At 44.9% G+C, this 24383-nt stretch overlaps 3 protein-coding genes across 3 annotated transcripts in view; 1 reads left to right on the top strand and 2 right to left on the bottom strand.

The window, feature by feature from the left end:
- The window catches only part of DLEC1 (DLEC1 cilia and flagella associated protein), a 31366-nt gene extending 23981 nt beyond the window's left edge, over window positions 1-7385 (bottom strand). Inside the window, exons 1-10 of the mRNA XM_078866123.1 lie at window positions 7302-7385; window positions 6606-6700; window positions 4719-4859; window positions 3970-4102; window positions 3411-3521; window positions 2653-2855; window positions 1977-2164; window positions 1294-1378; window positions 1086-1173; window positions 285-458 (exon numbers count right to left, since the gene is read on the bottom strand). Coding sequence (XP_078722249.1) covers window positions 285-458; window positions 1086-1173; window positions 1294-1378; window positions 1977-2164; window positions 2653-2855; window positions 3411-3521; window positions 3970-4102; window positions 4719-4859; window positions 6606-6692 — 1210 coding nt within the window. The 5' untranslated portion in view covers window positions 6693-6700; window positions 7302-7385. The remainder of the gene's footprint in view (window positions 1-284; window positions 459-1085; window positions 1174-1293; window positions 1379-1976; window positions 2165-2652; window positions 2856-3410; window positions 3522-3969; window positions 4103-4718; window positions 4860-6605; window positions 6701-7301) is intronic.
- A 1324-nt stretch (window positions 7386-8709) lies between these two features.
- CNTD1 (cyclin N-terminal domain containing 1) lies at window positions 8710-16519 on the top strand. The gene is given in 7 exon segments (XM_078866124.1): window positions 8710-8866; window positions 10150-10225; window positions 11391-11568; window positions 12934-13099; window positions 14752-14905; window positions 16199-16308; window positions 16311-16519. Coding segments are annotated over 7 exon segments (1050 nt in total).
- A 568-nt stretch (window positions 16520-17087) lies between these two features.
- Window positions 17088-22604, bottom strand: CCDC12 (coiled-coil domain containing 12). The gene is made up of 7 exons (XM_078866126.1): window positions 22239-22604; window positions 19082-19146; window positions 18646-18725; window positions 18499-18560; window positions 18242-18276; window positions 18048-18124; window positions 17088-17348 (listed from the first exon to the last, which is right to left on the bottom strand). The coding sequence occupies exons 1-7, from the start codon at window positions 22344-22346 to the stop codon at window positions 17269-17271; spliced, it is 507 nt and encodes a 168-aa protein (XP_078722252.1). The 5' UTR covers window positions 22347-22604; the 3' UTR covers window positions 17088-17268.
- Between the last annotated feature and the right edge of the window lie 1779 nt (window positions 22605-24383).

Below are 24383 nucleotides of genomic sequence, written 5' to 3' on the forward strand. Positions count from 1 at the left end.
ACTGCGGGAATGTTCAGAATTGAATAGGGCAATCGCACACTAATGTCGGCTGCCTCCGTTGAATAAATACAAATCGATCAGCGCTCACCGATTGCAGTCAATGACTTCTGTACAGAATTGTTTATTTTTATGTTGTTGAATGATGTAATAGCGCTTTGGGTGGCAGATTTGTACCAGAAAGGTGCCATGTGTTAACCAAAAATAAATTAACTTGACTTCCCCAAAACTTCTAGGGTTGGCAAATATGCAATGGCGCACTCTGTGGACGTGCGCTGGCGACGTACGGGTGAGTATTGGCGGCGGGCGGCGAGCCTGTATGGGCACGAGCAGCGTGTGCTCCGCCTGCGTTTCCACCAGCAGAAAGTCGTCCACGTCGGCGAGCGAGTCTGGGGCGAAGCGCACGCTGTAGCTGCAGCTCATGCCCGGGGCCACGCAGCCAGACTCACTTGGGAACCGCCCTATGTTGTCCACACGTGCACACACCACACACACACGCGCAAGCCCATATGTACACCCACACCCAGCACATGTAAAGCAACAAAATACTGCGACTGTGGAGTAGGTATACACCAACAGTTCTGCGCGGTGACTACAAATTTGACTGACACTAATGTTTTTTCCTTGTTGACCTATACACACTTACTTTTTATTTTTTGTCTTTTTTCTGCTTTTGACGTTGCGTCAAGAGACAAAATATCCGACTTGCATGTCTCACAGAGCAGTGCAGCCCTTTTGTGGTTCACAAGAGAACGGTTCACGGAAGTGAATATTACAGAACTGCTTTTGAGATCCCTTCCACCTCTGGTCCACACAGTAGGAGACAGTACTTTCCCCTACCCTGGCACGCAGAGTAATGTTCATCACACCACAGCAAAATGGATATTTGTAATTTTTAGGGTTAAAATTTTGCCAAACAAAGTGGAGTAGAAATTTCATGTTCTTTTTTGTCGTGTCGTCATTCGTGAAAATCATCAACTCTGAAAACCCGGTTTAATCCCAGGTGGCTGCCGGAATTCAAACCTCAGGGCTCTGACCTCTGCACCAGCCAGCCAGCTCACCCACAGCCACACTTGCACGAAGCTCACCAAGCCCGATGGAGAAATAGGGCGTAGACGGAGGCAAGACGCGTAGGTGTCGGCTCACGGATGTCACGTTACGCAACTCCACCGTAGTCTGGAACACAAGACGACGTTTACAGAAAAAAACTAAAACATCTTGCATCAACTTCGAATTCAGCCCGTGTTGGCAATCATCTCCCACGGGAGGTTGTGTGCATGACTGCACTGGACTCACCTCGTACATCTGCCCAACAACAAAGTCAGTGAAGAGGACGACGGGAGGATTGGCAATGAACAGTGGCACCAAGTTCTCTGGAGAACTGCAGCAAAAAGAGAATGGTGCAAAATGAATTAAAATGTCTTTAACCCATGAAGAAGTTGATAGGCCTGTGAGGCCGTATGGTAAACTGAGAATACCATAGCATTTAAAAATTTAACAGTATTTATAAAAGTAATCATTCTCATCTGCATGAACACATAAAAAGAAAATGTACAACACGCACAATATTTCACGGACGTATATGACTAACTCTGAGGTTGGAGCCAAGCTCGGTGTCAATCAAAAGCGAGACGATGGGAGGTGGGTCTTTAAGTGTCTCCTGAAAGGAGGTGTAGGTTGACTTGCAAGTGTGCACAGGGATGGCGTTCCAAAGGGAGGGGGCTGCCACGGAGAAACATCGCCCGGCATTGACGGTCCCAGACCAAGGTTTAGAGAGGAGGTTGTGGGTCACACTGGGTACCACGAGCTGTGCTGCATGGTGACACGAGCAAAGAAAGATACGGTGAACAAGAAAGTGTAGAGGCGCTTGCAGTTGACCCTGTTGGCAATGGGAAGCCAGTGGAGGGAGCAGAAGGAGGCAATCCAATCGGCATAATCAACGTAATCATCATTTAGAGATGTACCATGGCTGACGTCACCTGCTCTGGTGGCGTTGGGCGATGAGGGAGCGGCCGGAGCGGGAGTCCTCGGGTGGGAGGTGGCGTGGGTTCAGGAGGAAGTTCTGTGGCCCCGTTCGTCTGGCTGCTTCTGGCTTCTGTCTCTCCTGCTCCCGCTCCACAGCCTGCGAGCCCTGCTGCCTCTTACCCACCTCGCCAAGCCACTGACTCTAGAATGCCAAGGAGGCAAAGCAGAAGGTAGGAAGATCATAAATTAATAATATAGAGATTCGTAATTGATATTTGGGTTCGGCTACATATTTATCTGGCCAAATTTTTGTGAAGACTCTTCACCACCCGACAGAGACTATCAAATGAAATTGTTACCTGTATAAGCATTTAACACCGTAATTATAATTGTTTTAGCTCACCAGCAAGTTGAAAAACAATTCCCACAACAACATTTAGCAATCAGATACCTAAAACATAGATTAACTTTCAACCAATTCTATCACTCTCTCTCAATGATGAAAAACTAATTTCTGCCTTTAGGTAGTGCCAAACTGTCCCACAGTGATCAGAAAAGGCTTATTTATCTATGTCAATTCCTCTGAAGCACAAGACAACAGGAAGCAATGATGGCCATACTGCCGTGATGATTTCAAACAAGGATGAAACCGGTCTAAATGTGTAGAGAAAATGTCGTGTTCTTTTTCACCTTACTGCGAGGTTTCTGTGGCCTGCGCCTCCCTTCGGTCTCAGACGACAGCGTGGTGAGGCTTTGCTCTGATAGAGACTGGGCGATGGCTGCAGGCTTCTGACGAGGGGTGGTGTCCTCAGAGTAAACCCCGTCCACGGGGCTGTTGGACACGCGCTTGCTGAACGCCACAGTCTCTGCCATGAAGTGTGGTGTTGCACGGGCTGCAGCAACATGTCAGTGGTATGAGATGTGTTACAAAGCCAGCGCTTAAGTTCTCACTGAATCCATTCCGGGTCGCTTGTAGATCCGGTAAGTGGAACATGGCATATTAGCCACAATAATCGTGAGAGGTATATGTGGTGCCCCAGTTACAGAAACATGCTTTGGGTCATTACCCCAACAGAACCAGTTGAAATGAAGCCCTCTACATAGCTATTAAGTGTAATATTTGTGACTTATAAAATACAAATTTTAATACACGTCGAGCTGCCTATCAATCAATCCAAGATTTATAATGCGCCATATTCAGCATGGATGGCTCTGAGAAAATTCAACGAAGTGAATCAAAACAGAAGAGAAAATAAATACTTTTAGTCTGGCCTTGAAATCAATAATTGTCACAGCTGATCAGGCTATGACCAAGTCACCGAGATTGTACCCGATCCCATCAAATATCGGAAGCTAAGCAGGCTTGAGACTGGATAGTAACTGGAAGGGAGATCACAACTACAACAGGTGTTTCAAAGCTACCGAAACGCCCTGAGTAGAACCTTCACCTCTGGGGGCCCTTGTGAGTGGTGCAGGCTCCACATGGTAGTCCGCAGGGCTGATCAGCTTGTGCTTCCTCAGCAGATCACTGTCGGCGCAATAGCGGAGGCGAGCTGGCGCTGTCACACATCACATCGTGGAGGGGGGGGGGGCACAATGGGAACAAGTGCTCGTTTACAGTGGTGCACAGAGGTGAAAAAATTCAAGACTACAAAAAAGTCCACAAAATTAACTTATGTCCCATGAAGATGTTACGTCTATTCATTGAGTTTAATCGACAGTTATGTAATATAATTGCCACAGGGCCTAGAACCAAATCATCCAGAAAGTGCCCGACCATGTCAGATCTCGGAAGCTAAGCTGAACGAGTACCCAGCGTGATGTGTAAACATCAATACCAGGGATACAAATGTGGCCAGGCATGGTGCTGGTTACACCGCCTCCTCATGTGCTGTGCCGGCCTTAATAGATGCCTCCTAACAGCACTTGCCCCAGCAGTCTGTACTGTTGCAGGAAGATCTGTGTATTTTGTCACTGTGTGCGTATGTGGTCTGTGCGTGTATGTACCAGGAATAAGGCCCCCAGTGCTGTCGTGGCTCTCAGCCACCTCCTGATCGGCTGCGGCGCGGGCCCTAGCCTCGATCACATGCCTCTCCAGCACATCCGCCTCATCCATGCGCTGCTTGTACTGCTCGCGCAACTGCACGCGCACACACACATACGCACACATACACACCCACACCATCATGCTACAGACGGACAGCCCTAATTGCAGTGGATGAGTGCTGCCCACATCGGAGTAAGTGTGCGGTACATGCAACCCAATGGTTGAGAAAGCTTTGCCCACAGAATTAATTCCCAAAGATTTTTTGATAATCCACAAAATAAATTACAGCAGTATCAATGATCAAAACAACCAAAGATGTCACCAGGTGATTGTGAGGGTAGAGCGCTGAGTTGGTGCTGCTGAGATCATGGGTTTCAATCTAGGCAGCTGCCTGTGAATAAACCGGGTTCTGAGCATGATAAAAAATTACTGCACAATAAAAACAAAACATGACCATAAATTTGATTCTACAAATGTATGTGCTGTGAAGAAAGGCCATTGCCCAAAATGTCACGTATTATATATTATCATTATTATTTTAAAGATACTGTTGTTGATGAATGTGTTGAGTTTATTATTATTTTGGCTTGTGCACCACTGCCAACGAATTATCACTAAATACTGTTGAAGTACACTACTGCTGTTGTCTCCATGTCCTGCTGGATAAACATTACCACATATAACATAAAAAAACACCCGTCGTGCTTGCCTTGCGGAGCTTTTGCACATAGCGCTGATGATAGGGCTTTGGGCCACCAGCAGAGCGGTCCAGACTGGCCGCCATGTCCCGGCCAATCACCTCGGCTGAATAGAGTCCCCCGAAAATTCCTGTCAGGATGTGCGAGATGTCCTGTGCATGGAAAACAAGGACACAGACGCTCATTATCATTACCAAAAACAGATATGTAAACGGCTCACCATCACACTGAATCCAAAGACTATTTTAGGAGAGTCCTCCTGCAATAAGATGTTGGGCCAACGCTAGTTACATTGCATGCTTTTATTGGCGATGGGAGGAACCCAGAGGACCCCGAGGAAACCCATACATAATATGGGGAGAACACACCAACTGTCCACAGTAAGACACCCAAGTCAGGAATTGAACTCAGGAATGTATTTCTGTGAGGCACAAGTGTTACCACTGCGCCACCCTGCCGCCAAAGGCAATGTTATGATAATCTGAGAACTTACCCATGATGAAATGAGCAGAAACGGGTTAAAGAAAAAACACAACACCAAGCGTTTAATGTATAGATGGACACCTCGCGTATGTGTGTCTGTTAGATATGAGTGTGGAGTTTCAGTAATGCATATTCCCTTATATTACTGCATGGAAAATGTCGGCAAGTGAAGAAATAAAAGTTACTGAAGTGTGTTTTATGAGTTGCATCTTTTTCAAAGATTTAACATTTTAAATCTGTGTAATTAAGGTAGGGGAGTGGTGGTGCAGTGGTTAGCGCACTGTGCTATGAAGTCGTCGACCTGCTATCACTAACCAGCATTGACCAACGTGATGAAGTATGGTCAAACAACCTCCATGATGGACACAGTTCAACAAAACCTTTATCCATCACTGGATTTACAAAGAGCTGCAAATTTTGGACATTTTGTGAAATAGCTCTTCTGCAGAGAGAAGTGCTATTGAGAGAGAAGTAGAGCCAGTATCCAAAACGTTACCTATCAATATGAATAAATAGCTTAATCTGTATGTCTCAAAAACCTTGATGGTACTTCCCAACAAGGTAGAAAGCTGAAATTTGGTACAAAGGTAGCTTTTAGGACACAAACAGCAGGAAAATATGAGAATTTAAATTTTAAGGCCCCCAAATCTCGATTTTAAGTGCCCCATAAACATGTTTGTGCGTGTCGTTCAGAAACCGTTCGAAATATTAGATTCCGTTTTTTTTCGTTTGATAAAATCAAAGCGAAACCATTGTTATATATTTGACTGTTTTTGAGATATTTCCAATTCAAATGGTTTTGAATGATAAAATACGGATTTTATGATGTTCAAATCTGAATAATTCGAAAATGGTAAAAGATTGGAGCTTCCACTCATAGAGTATTAAGTTAATTAATTTGTACTTTTAAAAAATAAAATAACGGAATATTTAAATTGAGCATTTTCCGATGGGTACGTCTTTAAACATAAGTTGAATCAAGTGGTCAACAATCTTTTTTGCGGAAAAATACAACTTTTTGGAGTAGTTGTGAGTGTCTGATTGTAGAACATTTTTTGTTAAAAACCACATGAAGTTAATTATTATATTTATTGAAAACTTTTGGCTGGCGAAGCCAGGCTTTATTAACTAGATACGTATAAACATGACTATTATGTATATACAGTAAACTTCTTTTTAGGGCAGCGTTGTTGATGAATGTGTTGAGGTTCTATTTGGGCTTGTGTGCCACTGCAATGCAGTATCATGAAAAAAAACGTGCTTACATGCATCAAATTGACTGTGATGATGGGATGACTCATGCGAGAACAATCATCAAGAAATACATATTGAACATACAAAATGTGTGAATAATCACAGTGTCTAAATGTCACCGCTTCTCAAGAGCGACGAGTGATTGGGAACCCTTTCCCCACCTGGTTAGAGATGACACTGGGTTTCGCCTTGGCAAGGGACGGCTCAAGGGAGGCTGGATTCGCAGACTCCTCTACAACGTCAGCCATGCTCTTGCCTACTCCTCCACACGAGGGACACATTCCAGACAGGCGCACGTGTTGTTATGACAGCTGACAACAGAGGGCACCGTGTGCGCTGTGAGGCTTGGCGGCACACACGAGGTTCATTCCCAGTGAGCGACGCGCCAGTGGGCATTGTGACTCGGACCGAGATCACCGTCGTGTGTTGCGAGACATCATCAGCACAGCAAGTGGGATGCGGTGTCCAGCTGTAAGGTAGCTGACATACCACGTTGGGAGTCCCATGCACAGAATTATATTTATTATCCACCAGGTCGAACCCGCTTTTAGCCGCAGTTAACGTCAGTGTTGAGTGATATCTGAACCGGCTCAGGACAACTCCCCTCCCTCTTCACCGACCTGCACTGGCCAGCGTCAAGTAGGGTCAAACAACCCCCCAACAACCGGCGCGACATGGCGAGGCCATCATCCAGCAGTGGATTGACCACGGTTGATCGTGACCTCCACGGTGGACGCTCTCCCGAACGCGTTTCATTCACGTTTGTGAGCTCCCGTCCGCGTTAAGGCCTACAGTCAGCAGAGAAGGATCAGCACTCGCCGCCTATCGCGCTAATAAGAATAATGTCGGTGGCTCGCCTTGTTACGTGCAGCGGTCGCAGCTGTTGAGAGATTTGACGCGAAGCCGCGAGGCCTCTCTCGTGTTGACACCGGCGACTGCCCGCGTCCTCGTGTCCATGGCGACGCGGGTCACGTGGCCCGTGCGGCGTGGGGGTGTAGCTGAATCGATCAAATAAATTCCACTCGTCAGTCTATTAGTTATCGATCTTGATTTGAATTTATTATTTGTTATCGTCTATTTATAAAGCGCCTTTGTCCAAGGTGCTTTACAAGGGTTATGCATGGTACGAGGGTAGCTTACGGTGAATAGGGATGGGGAGGGGGGTTAGTGGGTACGGGAATTACGGGGGCACCTAGGGGCCGTCCATAAATGACGTAACGCACCGAGGGGGGGGGGGGGTGAGAAATGTGACGTCACATCAAAATGCGCAACTTTAAATAAATATAGACAACACGTTCTACTTAATTAAATAGACTTTTTAATAAATGCTTTCTCCTACAACATCAGAGTGCAGCGCCACATTAAATACGCACTACAATGACAATAGCATGTTTCATTTTCAAAATGTAAATATGGTATTTGGGGGGGGGGGGCAGAGCTTTGTGACGTCATATTTGAGAGGGGGGGTCTGACTTTTTGTGACGCCGTGTGACTAGGGGGCGGGGGGTCAAAAATCGTCCAAAATCGCGTGACGTCATTTATGGACGGCCCCAAAGGCATATTTCAGCCGTTCACAATAAACCTTCACCTCTTCACAAACAAGTATTGTCTTAAATTTTGATCTAAAGCTTTCGTGACTGCAGAGATTCATATTTCTGGTTCTTTCGGTAATGTCATGTAGAAGGGAAATAATAAGAAAAATACGTAACACGTAGGCTTTCGCGACCAATATTATTCATAATATAGGTTTTTGGGTCAGATCGCGTTGTTTATAAATGTGTCGTAACCCTCCAACACCCGACACGGCCAAACAATCAGAAGTGAATTATTTTGTCCTTTGAAAAACGTGACACATTTTTACTGTTTGGCCGTGTCGGGTGGTGGAGGGTTACGACACATTTATAAATAACCTATGTTATGAAAGCCTACGTGTTAACTCCAAATATTAATTTTGCTTTCCTGTGAAGGGGCTCAACGGTGAAATTGACGAAGGCGTTGAGGGTCAGGCGAGGGCGTCCAGCGGCGCCCGCGCGCGCGCACGTGCGGCTCGGCCAATCAGAGCTCGCGCGCGTCCCCGCCGCCGTCGTTTAGGAGGCGGGAACGCGTGGAACCAATGAGCGCGCGCACCCGCCAACAGCCCGCCAACCGCCACCGATTTGGCGGGAAAACTCCGCCGAGTGACGGCGTGAGGGCGCGCGCCGCTGAGGCGATCACGAACTGTGGAGACGCCGTCGGCTTCGAGTCCAACGCCGCGAGCTACGGGCCATGGCGCACGCACAGACGCTGCCGGGCGAGACGGTGTTTGGCGGTGTGACCCCGGCAATGCTGGAGGAGATGCTCAACTCCCTGGCCATTGAGACGTGGCAACCCAGCCGGCCGCGGGAACCGTGTGAAGGGGCCTTCGGGCGGGAAACAGTGGCCGGTCAGCCACATGTTCATAATTTTCGGCCACACCGCCACTAACAACATACATCAACGTGCATTTTATATTGCGGATAAATGTCGTTTCCTAATTGCTGCCACCAAATACCTCACGTAGTTGTGTGTGCATGTGCAGCCGTCATTCTTTACCTTTCCCGTAATTTGGTCCATTAACATGAGCACGGTGGTCGTGAATTTCCGTGAGGGACCCAACCTTACTTGGGATTCATGAGGTACAAAGACCCCAGTTACACTTCACACAATCTGCCCACCTGGTTTCGTCTAAATCCCCGTGTGCCTTGAGACAATCCGGCAGTAGATTGACAGGGGCCGTCATTACTGATGCCTCCACGTTGGTGGTTAAAGCACTGCGTTATGATGATGGAATAAACAAGCATACTATGTATCTCCTTCATGTCTAGATATAACAAGTGTTGTTCACCCTTACCGCCAACTATAAGACCTGGACTTGCTTGTATTGAACCAGTGTTGATAAAATTGTGCACTTCCAGAAAGGCTTTCTGAGAGGAATTGTAAACAAAAATACTTTATATATCGAGGGCGAGATCTATGAGGGTGATATAATGTCAGCTTGTTGACTTGTTTTGCTCGTATCGACGTCGCTAACGATTGTTTCGGTGAATGCTGGGTTTGACTACCAAACTTGGAGTGAAGTTTGCCGAAGATTAAAGCCTCGTGGGCTGCGTTAGCCCATTACCCAAGACACTAAAGAGTTCCCCCCCATCGTATAGAGGATTACAAATCAAAGGGCTTTGGGCCATGACATCTTGAACTCTAACAAATTAGCCAAACACCCCATCATTAACACTGCAGTAGTGTATGTCAATCTCAAAAAGAAAATGTTCGTGTTGGAATCGGACTTCACATGCATTTTTTTGTTGCTCAATTTAGATTTAATTTTTTAGTTCGAGAAAATATTCACAGACATATCCTTGTCCGTCATCAGCCATGATCAATCCACCGCTGGATTAAGTCCAACCCAACAGCTGATGGCTTATGGAGGTCTTCAATCTGCAGTGGATAGAATGATAGATCATGGCCGATGATGATGTGTCCTGATGTGTCCCACCATGTTTACTCTACTCCATCAAACCACGGGATGCACCTGTGTGTTCTTGGACATCAGACGCATAGAGGGAGTAAATACTAAATAGCCATTCACTGAAATCGCTCATTCCATTTAGGTTGGCAACAATAGAAGCAATAACATCAGCAAGCAAACTTAACACGACTCACACTGCGCATCTTGTTTTTTGACTGCAGAGGCCATCTTTCTCATCTGTGAGAAATTGCAGCTGCACATCTCCGTCAAGTACCTGGCAGTGGAGCTGTTTGACAGGTACCTGTATAGTATTCCTACCACTAAAGTTATCAGCATCACTTCCTCAGCAGGAGGAAGTCCCACACGTCAAAAGACGTGGGTGCGTTTACATCTCTCCGATGCGTTTTCGGGTCGTACCGTGTGTTCGGTACTACGGCCGATGTTCATAGTCGAGGCAGACAGCGGCTCAATTTCCTGAAAAATCTCCTTGCAAGTGATGCGAAACATCAGACGTCACGCCATACAGCACAACACGAAAGAACAACAGAACTACACTGCAAAAACTAAGCAGTTGTGCTTACATCCTGTTAGTTTCTTCCTGCCCAAGCAAGCATAGGGTGGTGTTAATCTCTATTCACACCGAGGTGGTGGAAATTCCAGATTTCTAACGTGGGGGGGGGGAGGAAGTGTCTCCATTTGACAACTACGGACGATTTCCTGGGGTGGAGCGGTGTGGCACTGGTTAGCGCACTGCACTATGAACCTGGCGACATAGTTTGGTTGCTGACCATGGTTAAGATTAGTGGTGATATGTGAACCAGTTGTGCCCCCTACACCTTTACCAACTCGCATTGACCAGCGTGATGAAATATGGTTCAAACAATCCCCACAACTGACGGCCTGGATACCTTCATTGAGCAGTGGATTGACGGGGCTGTAAATGACTTCCCAAAAAAGTGGTAAATTGAATATAGCATTATCTAGACCAGGGGTCGGCAACCAAAATAACAAGAAGAGCCATTTCTTTCCAATTCGGTACAAAATTCAGTATTTCAAGAGCCGCAATGCATCTGAGTACATACGTACTCATCGTCAAGAAGCAGCTCGTAAAGAGCCGCATGCGGCTCCGGAGCCGTAGGTTGCCGACCCCTGATCTAGACAGTATTCAATTGTGCCCCCTCTCCGCCCCCATGCCAGTGCTTGTCTATTTACATATTAGCACAACTGCCACCCTATATCTGTTTGTTTCTGTAACTTGATTATGCTACTTGGAAAGTACCATATCATTTAATATTGATTTGTCTTCCAAATATGTCCATGTATCGTGACAGTTTTTGCCCTAATTTGTTTGCTTCATTGCTGTACATTTGTTTTTTTTCTTTAGGTGCCCAAGTTCACTTGTAAATGAGACTATTTTGGTCTCTTGAGTTCTCACTTGGTTAAATAAACCTTGACTTTACAGGTACATACTACAGCAGACCAAGGTACAGTGCGACGAGTGGCTGAAGGAGAAAGCGGCGGGAAGTTCTGACGAAATTAACTGGGAGGCTCGGCTTCCAGACCTGAAGAGCGAGTTGCTGCTGCTGCTGCGCATGGTGTCATGTGTGCAGATTGCCAGCAAGCAGATGGCTCACTACAAGGTGCAAGAGTGACCCCGAGCCCTCCAATGGCTATGTGTACTTGTGCAGCCCTTGGTAATCTATTGCTGGATGAGGGCATTCCCACACCGTGCTGATCATGGGGTTTATTTGATCATACTTCATGCCATGCTAGTCGGTATAGATTGGTGAATGTGTAAAGCATAGATCTCACCGCACCTCCGATTAGCACGGTTGGCGATGTACTATACGAAATAAGTTAAACATACAGATGTGGAGCATATAATTGGAGTACAATTAATGTTGCAATTACCTCTGCTGGCCACGTTTTCCAGCAGCCTATAACACCTGTAATGCATGCTTCTCTCACATCCAAATATTGTACAAGCTTAGCCTACTTAGCTTTTGAGATGTAACGGGTCATCCGTATGTATGTTGAACTGTGCTAATCGGATGTGCCTTTGGTGGCTTCAACCTATTCATAATACAGGTTTTTGGTTAGATTCCAGATGAGGACCGCTTGTGTTGCGATCAAAATGTCGTGGTTTTTATTATTATTTATATCTACGTGATTTTACTGAAGGAACCAAAAAATGTGAATTGCAATATGTATTGTGTATTACTTAATAATACGCTTCCAGGCTGCGCTGAGTCTGTAGCTATCACAGCGGTTGAAATTATTTGTATTCTCAATTTCGATTGATTCTCTAATTAGTCTTGACCAGTAATAATTAGTTTTTCAACGTTATCAAATTCAATTGAATGTCCTTGTTGGCAAGCATGCTCTGCCACTACTGACAGCTGTGTTTGAGATAATGTAATGTTCCTTTGGTGTTCTTTTAGTCTTACGCTAATGTTACGTCCCGTCTGTCCAATATAGAATTTACCGCGTAAGCAATTGATCCGATATACACCTTCTGTTGATAACTTCGGTAATTCATCTTTAGTACAGGACACTAGTTTTTGAATTTTATGTACTGTACCAAATCTCACTTTATTGTTTAGCTTTTGCAAAACACTGGCTAATGTATCAGTAACTGCCGAGATATATGGTATTTTAATTGTTTTGATAATCTGATCAATTTCAGCAGTATTGTTGTTCGGGGCTTGGTTTGACATTTAATGCTCTGTTAATTTGAGCATTATTGTAGCCATTCAGTCGTAGTGCTTCTTTGGCATGTTTAATCTCTTTCCTTAGACTTTCACCATCTGACTGTTTTTGCCCGATGTATGAGCGTCTTGATTAGAGAGGATTTCTGTGCTGGGTGATGATGCGAATCTGCATTCAGATAGGCATCAGTGTGCGTTCTCTTTCGGTAGACGCTGTGTGTTATTTTACCATTTTGACCGCACAACTGGGATAACACTGGGAAAATTGTAATAAGTTTCGTGTGGGTGTTTGTGTAGATGGTGACGCTAAAGTCTGCCCAAATGCTGATCCAGGCGATGTCTGGGTCCATCATTGACTTGGATAAAATCCTTTCCTCTGAGATGGCCGTGTTGAAAACGCTCAATTATTACATCAACCCTGCCTCACCACTCACACACGTGGACATGATCATCGCGGTCCTGGGTAAGCATGTGTATGAGCAGCTCTGTATACTTAACATTTGCAATGTAAATTATATGCATTAATACATTTTAAGTGATTTCCACCCAAATGAGCAGTGAGACAGTGATCATATTCTGATTACAAGCGCGTCATTGGTGGAGCTTCCTTGTTCTTATGGCAGGAGCCAGTCTCTTATACAGGACAATCATTGTTGACTTGCTCACACAGTGGTAGAAATGTTATCCACCCAGGAGGCTTAATGGGCTGAATAAACCCCAAACCATGATTTTATCGCTGAGCCACTGGCCAGTTTTAGATAGACAGGTAAGCATTATTATCTGCTATGACATGCAGCAGAAACGTAGAATTTTGACGTAAAAAATTTAAATCTGAAGATTTCATAGAGAAACACATAGATTAGAGAATACACTCAAATTAATGACATTGACTGCTTAGAAAAATAAGTCGGCTAAGACAGGAGCCGTCACGAGAAGGGATGATGGCTGGTGATTGAGACTCAGTCATAAACCAGCAGTAGCCAATGAAGAGAACATGCCTGAGAGGACATCCACTCTGGTGAGATGAAACCAGACCATGTGCAGGATATAGATGTATTGTCACACTGCAGGACAAAGAGATTGTAACAGCTTGGAGAGGCCTTCATTCAGAAGTGGACGATGATGCATAGCTTAACGTGATTGAAATTCTTTCATTTTATTCATATTTTCCTGAGTAACCTTTCGAAGTTACGTTTTTTACATACAATATTTGTGCACTGAAATGTTTGTACAGTACTACATATGCTTGAATTACACCCAAGGCGTGCCTTACATAATACACTTTAGTATATCGCCTTTCACCTGGTTATGAAGTTCATGTACATATGTATGATATATTGGTGTGACCCTGTGAATTGCTTACATTGAACTGGTGGACGTATATCAGAATCTTTATTTCTCAACAAAAAGCGACTCAAAGGCACAGATTCCTTGGAAAGTGTTGTGGGGCAGTCGTATAATAATTAACTAAAACAAGAGTGAAGCATTTTGAGGCCACTGGCAAGAGGGAAAAGGTGCTTTTTACACTACAACGCAGGTACACAACTGTACTGTATTTGCATACCTGCTGTAAGAATGTAGGATCAGTCACGTTTGCATGCCAACTGCGAGCACCTGTCAAAATATATCGCAAGTAATAATATCCCTCTGATAAAAACACCAGTGCGGCTTGGCCAATAACAGCGAATAATGCAAAGTTAGAATCAGCTCATCACAGATGCCCGAGACATCCTACACATTTCATAAAAATGCTTGATATTAAAGTATTCCGTCAACAAACCAATGGTTAATATCCATCATCAGAAAACACCGCGATATAATATGGCTGGGACACATTTGCCGCATGCCACCGCAAAGAATATCGAAACGAGCCTTCTATTGACATCAGAAATTTGGAGATGAAAGGGAAGACGACCAATGAGGAGCTTGATCGAGACTGGGGACATAGCATGTTGGGGTTATTTGGGAAGGGCTCCTGCTGATGGCACAGGATCGTGAAGAGTGGAGGCGTTGGGTTTCAGGATGTCAGCGAACCGAGGACCTAAGCCTCGGGTTTAGCATGATTTAATGCAAACATCGCCCAGATCACAGCTCATTGAGTGATGCCATTGGCAGGGCACAACGACCCCACCTTGCCTGTGAAGACTCTGCACAGCATCAGCCTGAAGGTGCTGGATATGGTTTACCTCATACGAACCGCCGTGTACGACTACCTGCTCCGAGCCACTTCTACCGGGGATGTGTTGGACCCAAGTGATGTGACATACAGGTCTTGTTTGTACTCGTCTTGTACACATTGTGGCTTTCCCCATTAGCAGATTAATCTGATATTTTTACAATGTATTTCCAGAGCTTGGTTTAAAAAGACTACATAAGAAAAACACCAAATAGTTGTACATGTACAGCTCTTGTGATTCCACTGCGTGATTGCGGGGGTCAGTGCTGGTTGAAGGCAAGGAGCAGACTTTGAAGCACTGCAATACAATGCATTTTGCTCCTGTCCTCAGCTGACAATACAGTCTCCACAGTAATCAAACACCTCTTGTGCATGGTGGTCACCCATCCAAGTGTGATGAGACCAGGCAAAGTGGTATGAAAAATGTTAATAGAATAATCAAAGTTTAATTACCATGTGCGGTTCAAACCATGTTCTCGACTAAATTTGTACCAGCAGTGGTAATTGTTTTAGAATATTTGGCATGTTAATGTATTCACACACATCTCCGTGATACACACGTGGGTATGTAGATAAAAGTAAGCGTGCAGGATACCGATAACCTGCGTTTACGTGAGCAGAATTAGTTCATCGCGTACAGAATACATTCTTCACAAGGTGATATGCAACATGAACTCGCTATCACTTCTCGCATGTTAAAACTTGTACACACACGAACCTACGTGTTACTGTATAATACATGTAGGCCAAACTCTTACTTGAGTGCGTCTCAATCCCTTTTTAATTCCACAGTAGTTTGCCCAACTGCCCATGCGCAACCCAGGGAGCTGAGGGCCGGGCCAGATGTGTTTTTTTAAGTACTGCACTACGACCAATGGTGTGCCCATTGCTGAAAAAAAAATTCAGGTCACCAACCCAGTTGTAAACACATTCCTGCGGAGGGAGCTGATAGGAACGTTGGGTTGCTTGGTCAATGGCCAGGGTCAACGGCGGCGTGGTGTATTCCACAAATATGCCCGACTGAGGGTGGGAACAAGCCGGCGTGAGTAGGTTAAACGTTGAGTTTTATAAGGGCACCACGGGGTGACCAGCCCCTCCCCACCCAGCCCCACCCCTCCCATCTCCCACCCAGCCCCTCCCCATCCAGCCCCTCCCTGCACGACGGACACAATACCCTGTGGGCTGGTGTAACCAGGAGGTTCCTACCAGTATTAAGCCATAGTATCAGCGGTGTTAATTGTATTAATAGTAATATAATAAAGTCAGATCAACATTAGTGGTAATATTAGTAGTGCAAGAAGCAATCCATATGCCGAATATTTATTCTATACAACTGGCAACCATTGCTGGCACCCCTAATGAGACTAAACTGGCATTTCCATTCAGAGAAAACTTCTGGAGAGTGGAAGGAGACTTCATGCTGCTGGCGGTCTCCGTGATCTCGGCTGCTGCATACTTTTGCTGCTACCCGATCTGCCAGAAGGTATTAAACCCACTCAAAAACATGCCGTGGTTGTGATACAGAACGGAGAAAGCGCCAGACATGTTCATAATGTTTTTCCGCACACAACAGGTGATGGAGCAGGCGTGCAGAACAACCTGCATTCCGGAGCAGGACGTGAGCAACTTTGCGAAGGTGCTGGTTCAGTGCGTGTGGAAGATGGAGGACGGGGCACAAAATTAATCCGCGCATTCAAAGACCTGTAACGGGGGATGCAGATCTTCGCCGACTGGCTCACATTGTCTGAAGCGCGAGTGTGTCACTCTCAATGCAATATTTGTTATTTTTAAGACTTCATCATGACCACGGACCATGGTCAAATTCACTGCAAGATGGACACCTCTCCAAGCCACCACCACCTCTCATGTGTCTGAAATATATTAATACATCTAGCACCTGCATATGAACCAATTTGTTCCATTACTCAGTGATTTATTGCTCAAATAAGCAGAGGCAGTGCTCATCTCCTGTTTAGAGCTCCAAGCCAGAATTGGAAATTCCTCATTCCTATGACAGGGCCGAATTTACAGAGGACAACCACTGTTGACTTTCCCACAAAGTGGTACTAATTTTAGTGACGCTGGAGGGATGATGAGCTGAGTCAATCCTCAATCAGTAATGAACTTGCACTTTTTATGATTGGGAGCAGCTTACTCTACTGTTGAGCCACCAGGCCGGTTTTCATCATTAATGTCTTCCATTGTTTTTTCATTGTTGATATTTTCATGTTAAGAGGTTTAAAATTCCTTCACTAAATGCGACAATGCCATTGGGTATATCCGCCACATGTGTATTTATTAAAAGCAATAAAAATATATACAGGAAAATGTGAAAAATTCTATCGTTTTAACATTCCCACGAGCACTTATTGTACATTCCTTGTGAAAACACGCAAAGATACTGCACAGACAAGCACCGTTTGTGTGTACTTGAAGGGAAACTAACACTGATCACCTCAGTCTGAGTCATAATTATTCCCTGTGGCTGTTTCAACACCCATGGCCAGCTCCTCCTCATGTCCCCTCAATCGATCTCCTGGTGGTAGAGAACAAGACAAAAAACTGATTAATATGCAGGATATTCCATGCACAACGTTGTTGAGGAAGGTAAGGCGTTAAAGCTAATTTGTATAATGCCACACCGATGAAAAAACCAGTCTGAACATGCTCAACCTCATCGGATCTCAGAAGCGTGGTTGAGCCTAAACAGTGCTTTTATGGGCAACCACAATGCACACAGGTGTTACAGGGCACTGCGGGGCTATGTTGTTGGTAGCCCAGGGCAGTCCAGAAAAATACATTGGAATGTACTAGTATTCCCCCTGCAACTATGCATCCTGCCTTCAAAAAGCTTCACTGAACAGAGTGGCAAGGTATGATCATCTTCTTGGTTCTTTCGGTAAAGTCACGTAGAAGGGAAGTAATAAAATAATAAACATAAAACATAAAATAATTCTCACGACGTTTCGGCCACAACGCAAGCAGCCGTCCTCAGGTGAAGACCAGGTCTGTCGGGGAGACAGCGTCTGAATCCATTCAGACGCTGTCTCCCCGACAGTCACGAAAACTTTAAATCGAAAGGTATGATCGATTAAGACCAATGAATAACAAGGTGTGGGCGAGGCCCTCATCCAGCAGTAGACTGAGAAAAGGCTGTACACGCGATCTAACCCAAAAAAAACCTGTATTATGGATGAAATGATTAATGTTGACAATGTCATCACTGTTGACCTACGGATGAGCTCAGCGATGGCCCTCTGTGTTCGCTTTTCGAGCTTCTCCATCTTCTTGGCAACATCTCTCTTCAAGTCCCTGAGCAGCACAAATATCCAATTAGATCCAGGTCACATATGCCACGTTATATTATAAAAAAAAATATATACCTTTGATTGCAATGTAAAAAGTGAAGGTAAAAGGTACTTTACTTACCAGTCCGGTTTTCTGGGAGCAAGGTTGGCCAAATCCTACCAAAAAATACACTTTTCTTAAGACTTGTTTATAATTATTTAGCTTATACAAAGAGATTTACAATTTAGTTTTGCGGTTACAAATATAAGTCACACATGCAACCAGACAAATTACACATTTCATTTTACAATACATAGAAAGTTCATGGAAGCGATACACGCAAGGCAAAGTCTAAAACATAAGGAGTGGTAAACAAGAAGATGGTTAATCTGCCATACCACTTCCTCGATGATTGGTTGAGGCTTTCCAGCTTCCAGCTGATCTTGGACTTTTTCATCAACTGAAAAATAACAGTGAATGTTTCACAAAGGGATCGTGTTTACAGGAAGAAACATATGCTGCAAAACATCCGAGACACTGCTTACCTGATGCTGGTTTGGCCTGAGGCTGCTGACGCATTTTCAGCTCTGTATCTTCTGGAGTATAGTTGCGAAGTTTTAATTCTCTGAAATAAATATGAATAAAAAAGAAAAGAAATTAATGATTGAAAGGTGATATTTATGATGTGGATATTTGCAAGTATATCCACATTAATATTATGACACATGAATTCACAGTGATTATACATTCCACAGGACATACACAGTTGGTACATGTACAGCCCTTCTGTCAATATACTGCTGGATGAGGGCCTCCTCACATTGTGCGGGTCATGAGGATTACTTGACTACACCTCATGACAGTCAGTGCGAGTTGGTGAAAACGGATAGCATAGACGTATAAGCATGGTAAAGTACAATATATGTTTATGCAATGTCCTGCTGTGCTATCCCTATTGAGTATGACTGCACGGCCACCTACTTGTGTTTAGTTTCCTCTTCGGCAAACCTCTTCTCGCCGGGCTCTCCTTCCTCCTGTCCTTTGGCCTTCACACACACATGCATGCATTGTTGGACCATACTTATTTGTATCCCAGATCATTGTAAAAATATTTTTTTCCTCCAAGGAATCTCACCTAGATATAAGGGTATGTGTGTATAGTAGTACCACTATTGTTGGACACTACTGATTTGCATCTCAGATCTCTTTTGTAAAAATATTTTTTCTCTCCAAGGAATCTCACCTGGATATAAGGGTATGTGTGTATAGTAGTACCACCATTTATCAGCCTATCATTGTTACATTTAAGTAAATCAGAACTTTGTTTATTCGTTATAAATCCATAAAAACAGGCCACTTGCGTCAATTATATAACTTGGTCACCACCTCTCTGTCAAGCCAAGCCATCGTCTAATCCATCTCAATGTCATTAAACAACACATCTCGTTCATTTTAAAAGTGCTGTGAATGACACTACAGCTCTGAACATGAATACTGCTATTAATCGTTATGCGTTGCAACCGGTGGGCATAACATGTACACATTTACAAGCCGACGAAATCGGATATTACAGTACGGAACCGAGATGCTTTACCTTCAAAAGTGACCTCTGGTCCACACAGTGCGGGGGGAAGCGCTTTCCCAAACCGCCCTACCGCTCAAGAGTAATATGTAACCGTCGCGTGGCAGTCAAAGATACATTTTTAATTCTCAAAGACAAGTGCAAAAACAGCACGTTGTTTTATTACGTGCGATCATTGGTAAAGGGGCTGAGAAAATCAACTAACTCATTACACTTGAGAACCCGGATGAATCACAGGAGGCTGCCTGGAACTAAACCCTGATTGTCGGTGGTGCCAGCTCAGAGCTCTGCCATCTGAGCCACCTGGCCACCTTATTCTTATTGTTCGATTATCAGTCCCTCCAGAAAAACGCGATTATGCGATCGCAAGATTCCACGCAAAATCAGCCAAAGTCCGCATATTTATGCGGGGGGCGCGTTTTTTCAAATACGCCGCACTTTCGCCGCATAAATTGCAGATTTCCGCGCGCAAAATATGCGGGCTTGCATGATTTCATAATCCCCGCATTTTCGTTGCAAAAAGTCACATATATCTTAGCAGAAAGTTGAAAAATGTTGCGTTTACTTCACACAAGCGCAGCCATTTCCCCTGTTGCCATGGGAACGTTATGAAGTGACATCACTCATTACGCGACATCATTGAAAAGCTGCAAACCCCGCGATGCCAATGAAACCATGATGAAGAGTTTATGCAACTTTACAGTTGTAAGATTGCACTTTTTTGTTAGTAGTATGTAAATTTACATTACTGTAAGACTGTACTGTTACTGTATTGCTTACGTTACTGTGCACTGAAAACACTTATTTTAACAGAAGATGTCTGTTTTGTATAGCTACCTCTGTAAAACAGGAAGCACACATTTTATTTTTTAATATTTTATTTATTCATTTTTACAGAAGTTGTAGCATATTCATTTTGTAAAGCTACAGAACTTGTTCGACTCAATGTTTTGTAAGTTTGAGCCATCTGTTTGTTAAGGTCTGAAATAAAACAAGATGAGAACTTAAATATTCCCAGCACTTTCTGTGATGTAGTATGCTTGCCAGAGGTGTGGACTCGAGTCATGTGACTTGGACTCGAGTCAGACTCGAGTCATGAATTTGATGACTTGCGACTCGACTTGGACTTGCATAACAATGACTTTGTCCCACCTCTGATGCTTGCTTATCATAGGAAGTAATAAGAAATGACTCTTTACATTAAAGTAGTAGCCTAGTGAATAGGGTGTTGGGGGAATCACTTTTTTTTCTCTTTTTCATCAAACCGCAGTTTTTGCAAGTTCCCGCAATTTTTGCAAGTTCCCGCAATTTAATCGCATAAAATTGCATAAATATCCCGCATATTCCATCGCATTTTTTAAGAAAACGTGCCGCATAATCAACGATTTTTGCCCGCAACAATCACCAAAAAACTCCGCGTTTTTCTGGAGGGACTGGATTATAAAACAGCGGAACTGCCCAAGTACAGTTAACTCCATTAGGTGGACATGATCCAAATAATGTTTCAGCAACACATAGATTGGCGTATATAGCTAAAGAATGGCACAGAAACCCAGACTTACAACACAGACCAATAGCTTATAAAGTCTTAAAACAAAATCGAGTGGCGTAGCTATCGAATGTGCAGGTGGTGCATCTGCACCAGGGCCAATGGAGGAGGGTGGTGGGCAATATAGCTGGTGTGTGTGTGTGGGGCCATCAATAACAGTGTTCATAATAAAAAAAATTTTTGGGTTAGATCGCGTATGTGTCGTAACCCTCCACCACCCGATACAGCCAGTAAGGTTTGTCACGTAAACACGCCAATTAGTTACTACTTTAGCCCAGCAGTGTGTTGGAGTAAATCCACAACATTTACAATTGGAGTAGTACGACGTTTCGCTTGTAATTACATCCAGTATCATCGGGCGATTTGCCAGAATAGTGAAGCAATCCACCAGCTTTCGGTCTTAAATAGAGCAAGATGACGAAATCACTGTGAACCCATCAGGTGTAGAAATCAGAGGGGGCGTTTATTGTAATTATATAAGATTATTTTCACAGTTAATAAGTGTTTCCTTTATAAGGAATACATTTGTATGGTGTATTACTTAATACGATTCCAGGCCACACTAAGCCTGTCGCTCTCAGAGCGGTTACATTTATTTGTATTTCTCTAAATTTAAACTGATTCTCGAATTAGTTTCTGCCAGTGATAATTAGTTTTACACAACACTTCAACGTTATCAAAATCAATTGAGTGTCCTTAATTTAACACGTCGGCTTTACTTGTTGGCAAGCATGTTCTGCAACTGCCGACTGTTGTGTTTGTGAGTATTTAATATTTCTTTGGTGTTATTTTATTATTACGCTAACGTTAGATCCCATTTGTCCAGTATAGCAATAGCAGTGATTCGCCACTATAGAGAGCGAACTTGGCAGGGCCAAAGGGACACGGCCCAACCCGACCCCCGCCCAGCGCAGGCCCTGCCGAAAACATGGACCACCGCTCAGCTGGAGACCTCTACAGCCGACTGCTGCGGGGCCACGAGGTGATGGGAGCGATGGAAGTTGCACCTGCAGCTGCTTGCTCCTCAGAGCCTTGAGCCGCTCCTTCCTCTGCAGCGCGTTCTCCTGGAGATTCTTGCCGCCACCGCCACCACCACCAGCTGCTGCCGCCGCCATCCCTGCCACACGTGGCGACCCAGCGGCGTGACCTGTTCCCGCGTTCAGAGCTCGCCCCCACAACAGCCCCCCGCTCTTTACGACGCGAACAACCGACTTTAGATGACACTCACGCGTGCGAGTTTCTATCGCTTGGTTATAAACGCGCGAAAAGAGAGAATTGTAACGAGGATGTTGGGACCGCCGCCGCGCCGCTTCGGCTGAGAGGAGGCCGTGGATGGAGCCACGTGACCACGTGACCGCGCGCTCCACCAATGGGGAGCGCGCGCTATCAGCTGGCGTCGCCTAGCAACGCGGCCTACGCGGAAAAAGTTGCCAGAAGCGCGCTCGACTTGCGGCCGTAACGAGCGCCAAACACGGTGGCGATGAAAATAGTTAACACACGAGCTACTGCAGTATAGTTTTACGGCAGCTTGTTCTTGTTATCTATTACTGGGGTTGTTCACTTCAGTGGGGCGGTGGCACAGCGGTTCGCGCACTGCGATACTAATCCAGCGACCCGTGTTCGATTTCTATACAAATGCCTTCACTAATACAACTGACACAGCGAGGCTAAGTTCTTTATGGTAATAACCAAATGTCCGATATTGTGTGCAGTGGCATTCATCCAGCAGTGGATAGGCAAAAGGGGCTATTAAGTTCCAAAACACCCCGCGTAGGGCCCTTCAGATAAAAAGATAAGTCTTGGCACTCCGGATTTCTCAATTAAACATCCTCATTGCAACATGGACATTACACGCCCACCGAGGATATAAGTACGCAGGGTAGTTAGAGGAGGTTGCGGCGGCAGCTTGGCGTGTCGCTATCGAGCAGTGGATTGAGCACGGCAGACGATGACGTCACTCGGCCACGCGCGTGGGGCGGTGACGTCGGTACCAGTCACGCCCCGGGTCGGGTGCTCTTTACAAATCATACACTCGACAAGTACCCAGGTCGGGCGCTTTTCAATATCCTACACAAGATTAGTATGCAGGTCGGACGTTTTTACATATCATACACTCGACAAGTACCCAGATCGGACGGTCTTGGATATCATACACTCGACAAGTACCAGAGTCAGATGCTGTTAAATATTGATACCAATGTACTCCCGGTGCTGGTAGTTTAGAAATCATACATTTGACAAGAACCCAAGGTCGAAGATAAAATAAATCGTACACTTGATAAGATCAATGGCTGAAATAATAAATTTGTTAAGATCCGTCATTATTATTCGTCGATGTATAAAAACTTTCTCGGAAGAGTCGTACATATCAGAGGTAAGAAACAAAAGTTCCAGAGACCAACGTGAGAATTTAAAGCCATTGGTAAGGGGTTGCCTATCAGAACTCGATAACATAACGTTGTGAGAGAATGTGTACGGATATGCGAATCAAAATCATGTTATGAGAACCAACTTAATCGGATATTCTTACATGAATAATGCCATGAAAATTCACTGAAATACAATACAACTATTGGGGCATTATGCGTATTAGTATTACATAATGTAAAGCCATTAAGGCAGATATCCTTGCTAGTATTAGTAAATATACGCAACATGATTCAGATATTAACACATTCCTGCGGAGGGAGCTGGTAGGAACGTTGGGTTGCTCGGTCAATGGCCAGGGTCAACGGCGGCGTGGTGTATTCCGCAAATATGCCCGACTGTGAGGGCGGGCACAAGCCGGCGTGAGTAGGTTCAACGTTGAGTTTTATAAGGGCACCACGGGGTGACCAGCCCCTCCCCTCCCCACCCAGCCCCACCCCCACCCACCCAGCCCCACCCCTCCCCACCCTCCCGACCCAGCCCCTCCCCACCCTCCCCACCCAGCCCCTCCCTGCACGACGGACACAATAATCCCCTGTGGGCTGGTGTAACCAGGAGGTTCCTACCAGTAAAATCAGCACTTGGGGTTAAAAGCTCATTGGGTTTACTTATTCGAACGAAGCTATGTAAACCCTCAAGACGGATATGCTTATCCGAACTATGCTATATAAACCCGTTGGGACGGGTATGCTTGTCCGAACTACGGTATGTAGAACGCCCAAGTC

The sequence above is a fragment of the Lampetra fluviatilis genome, chromosome 21 (assembly GCF_964198595.1).
Source record: "Lampetra fluviatilis chromosome 21, kcLamFluv1.1, whole genome shotgun sequence".
NCBI classification, from domain to species: Eukaryota; Metazoa; Chordata; class Hyperoartia; order Petromyzontiformes; family Petromyzontidae; genus Lampetra; species Lampetra fluviatilis.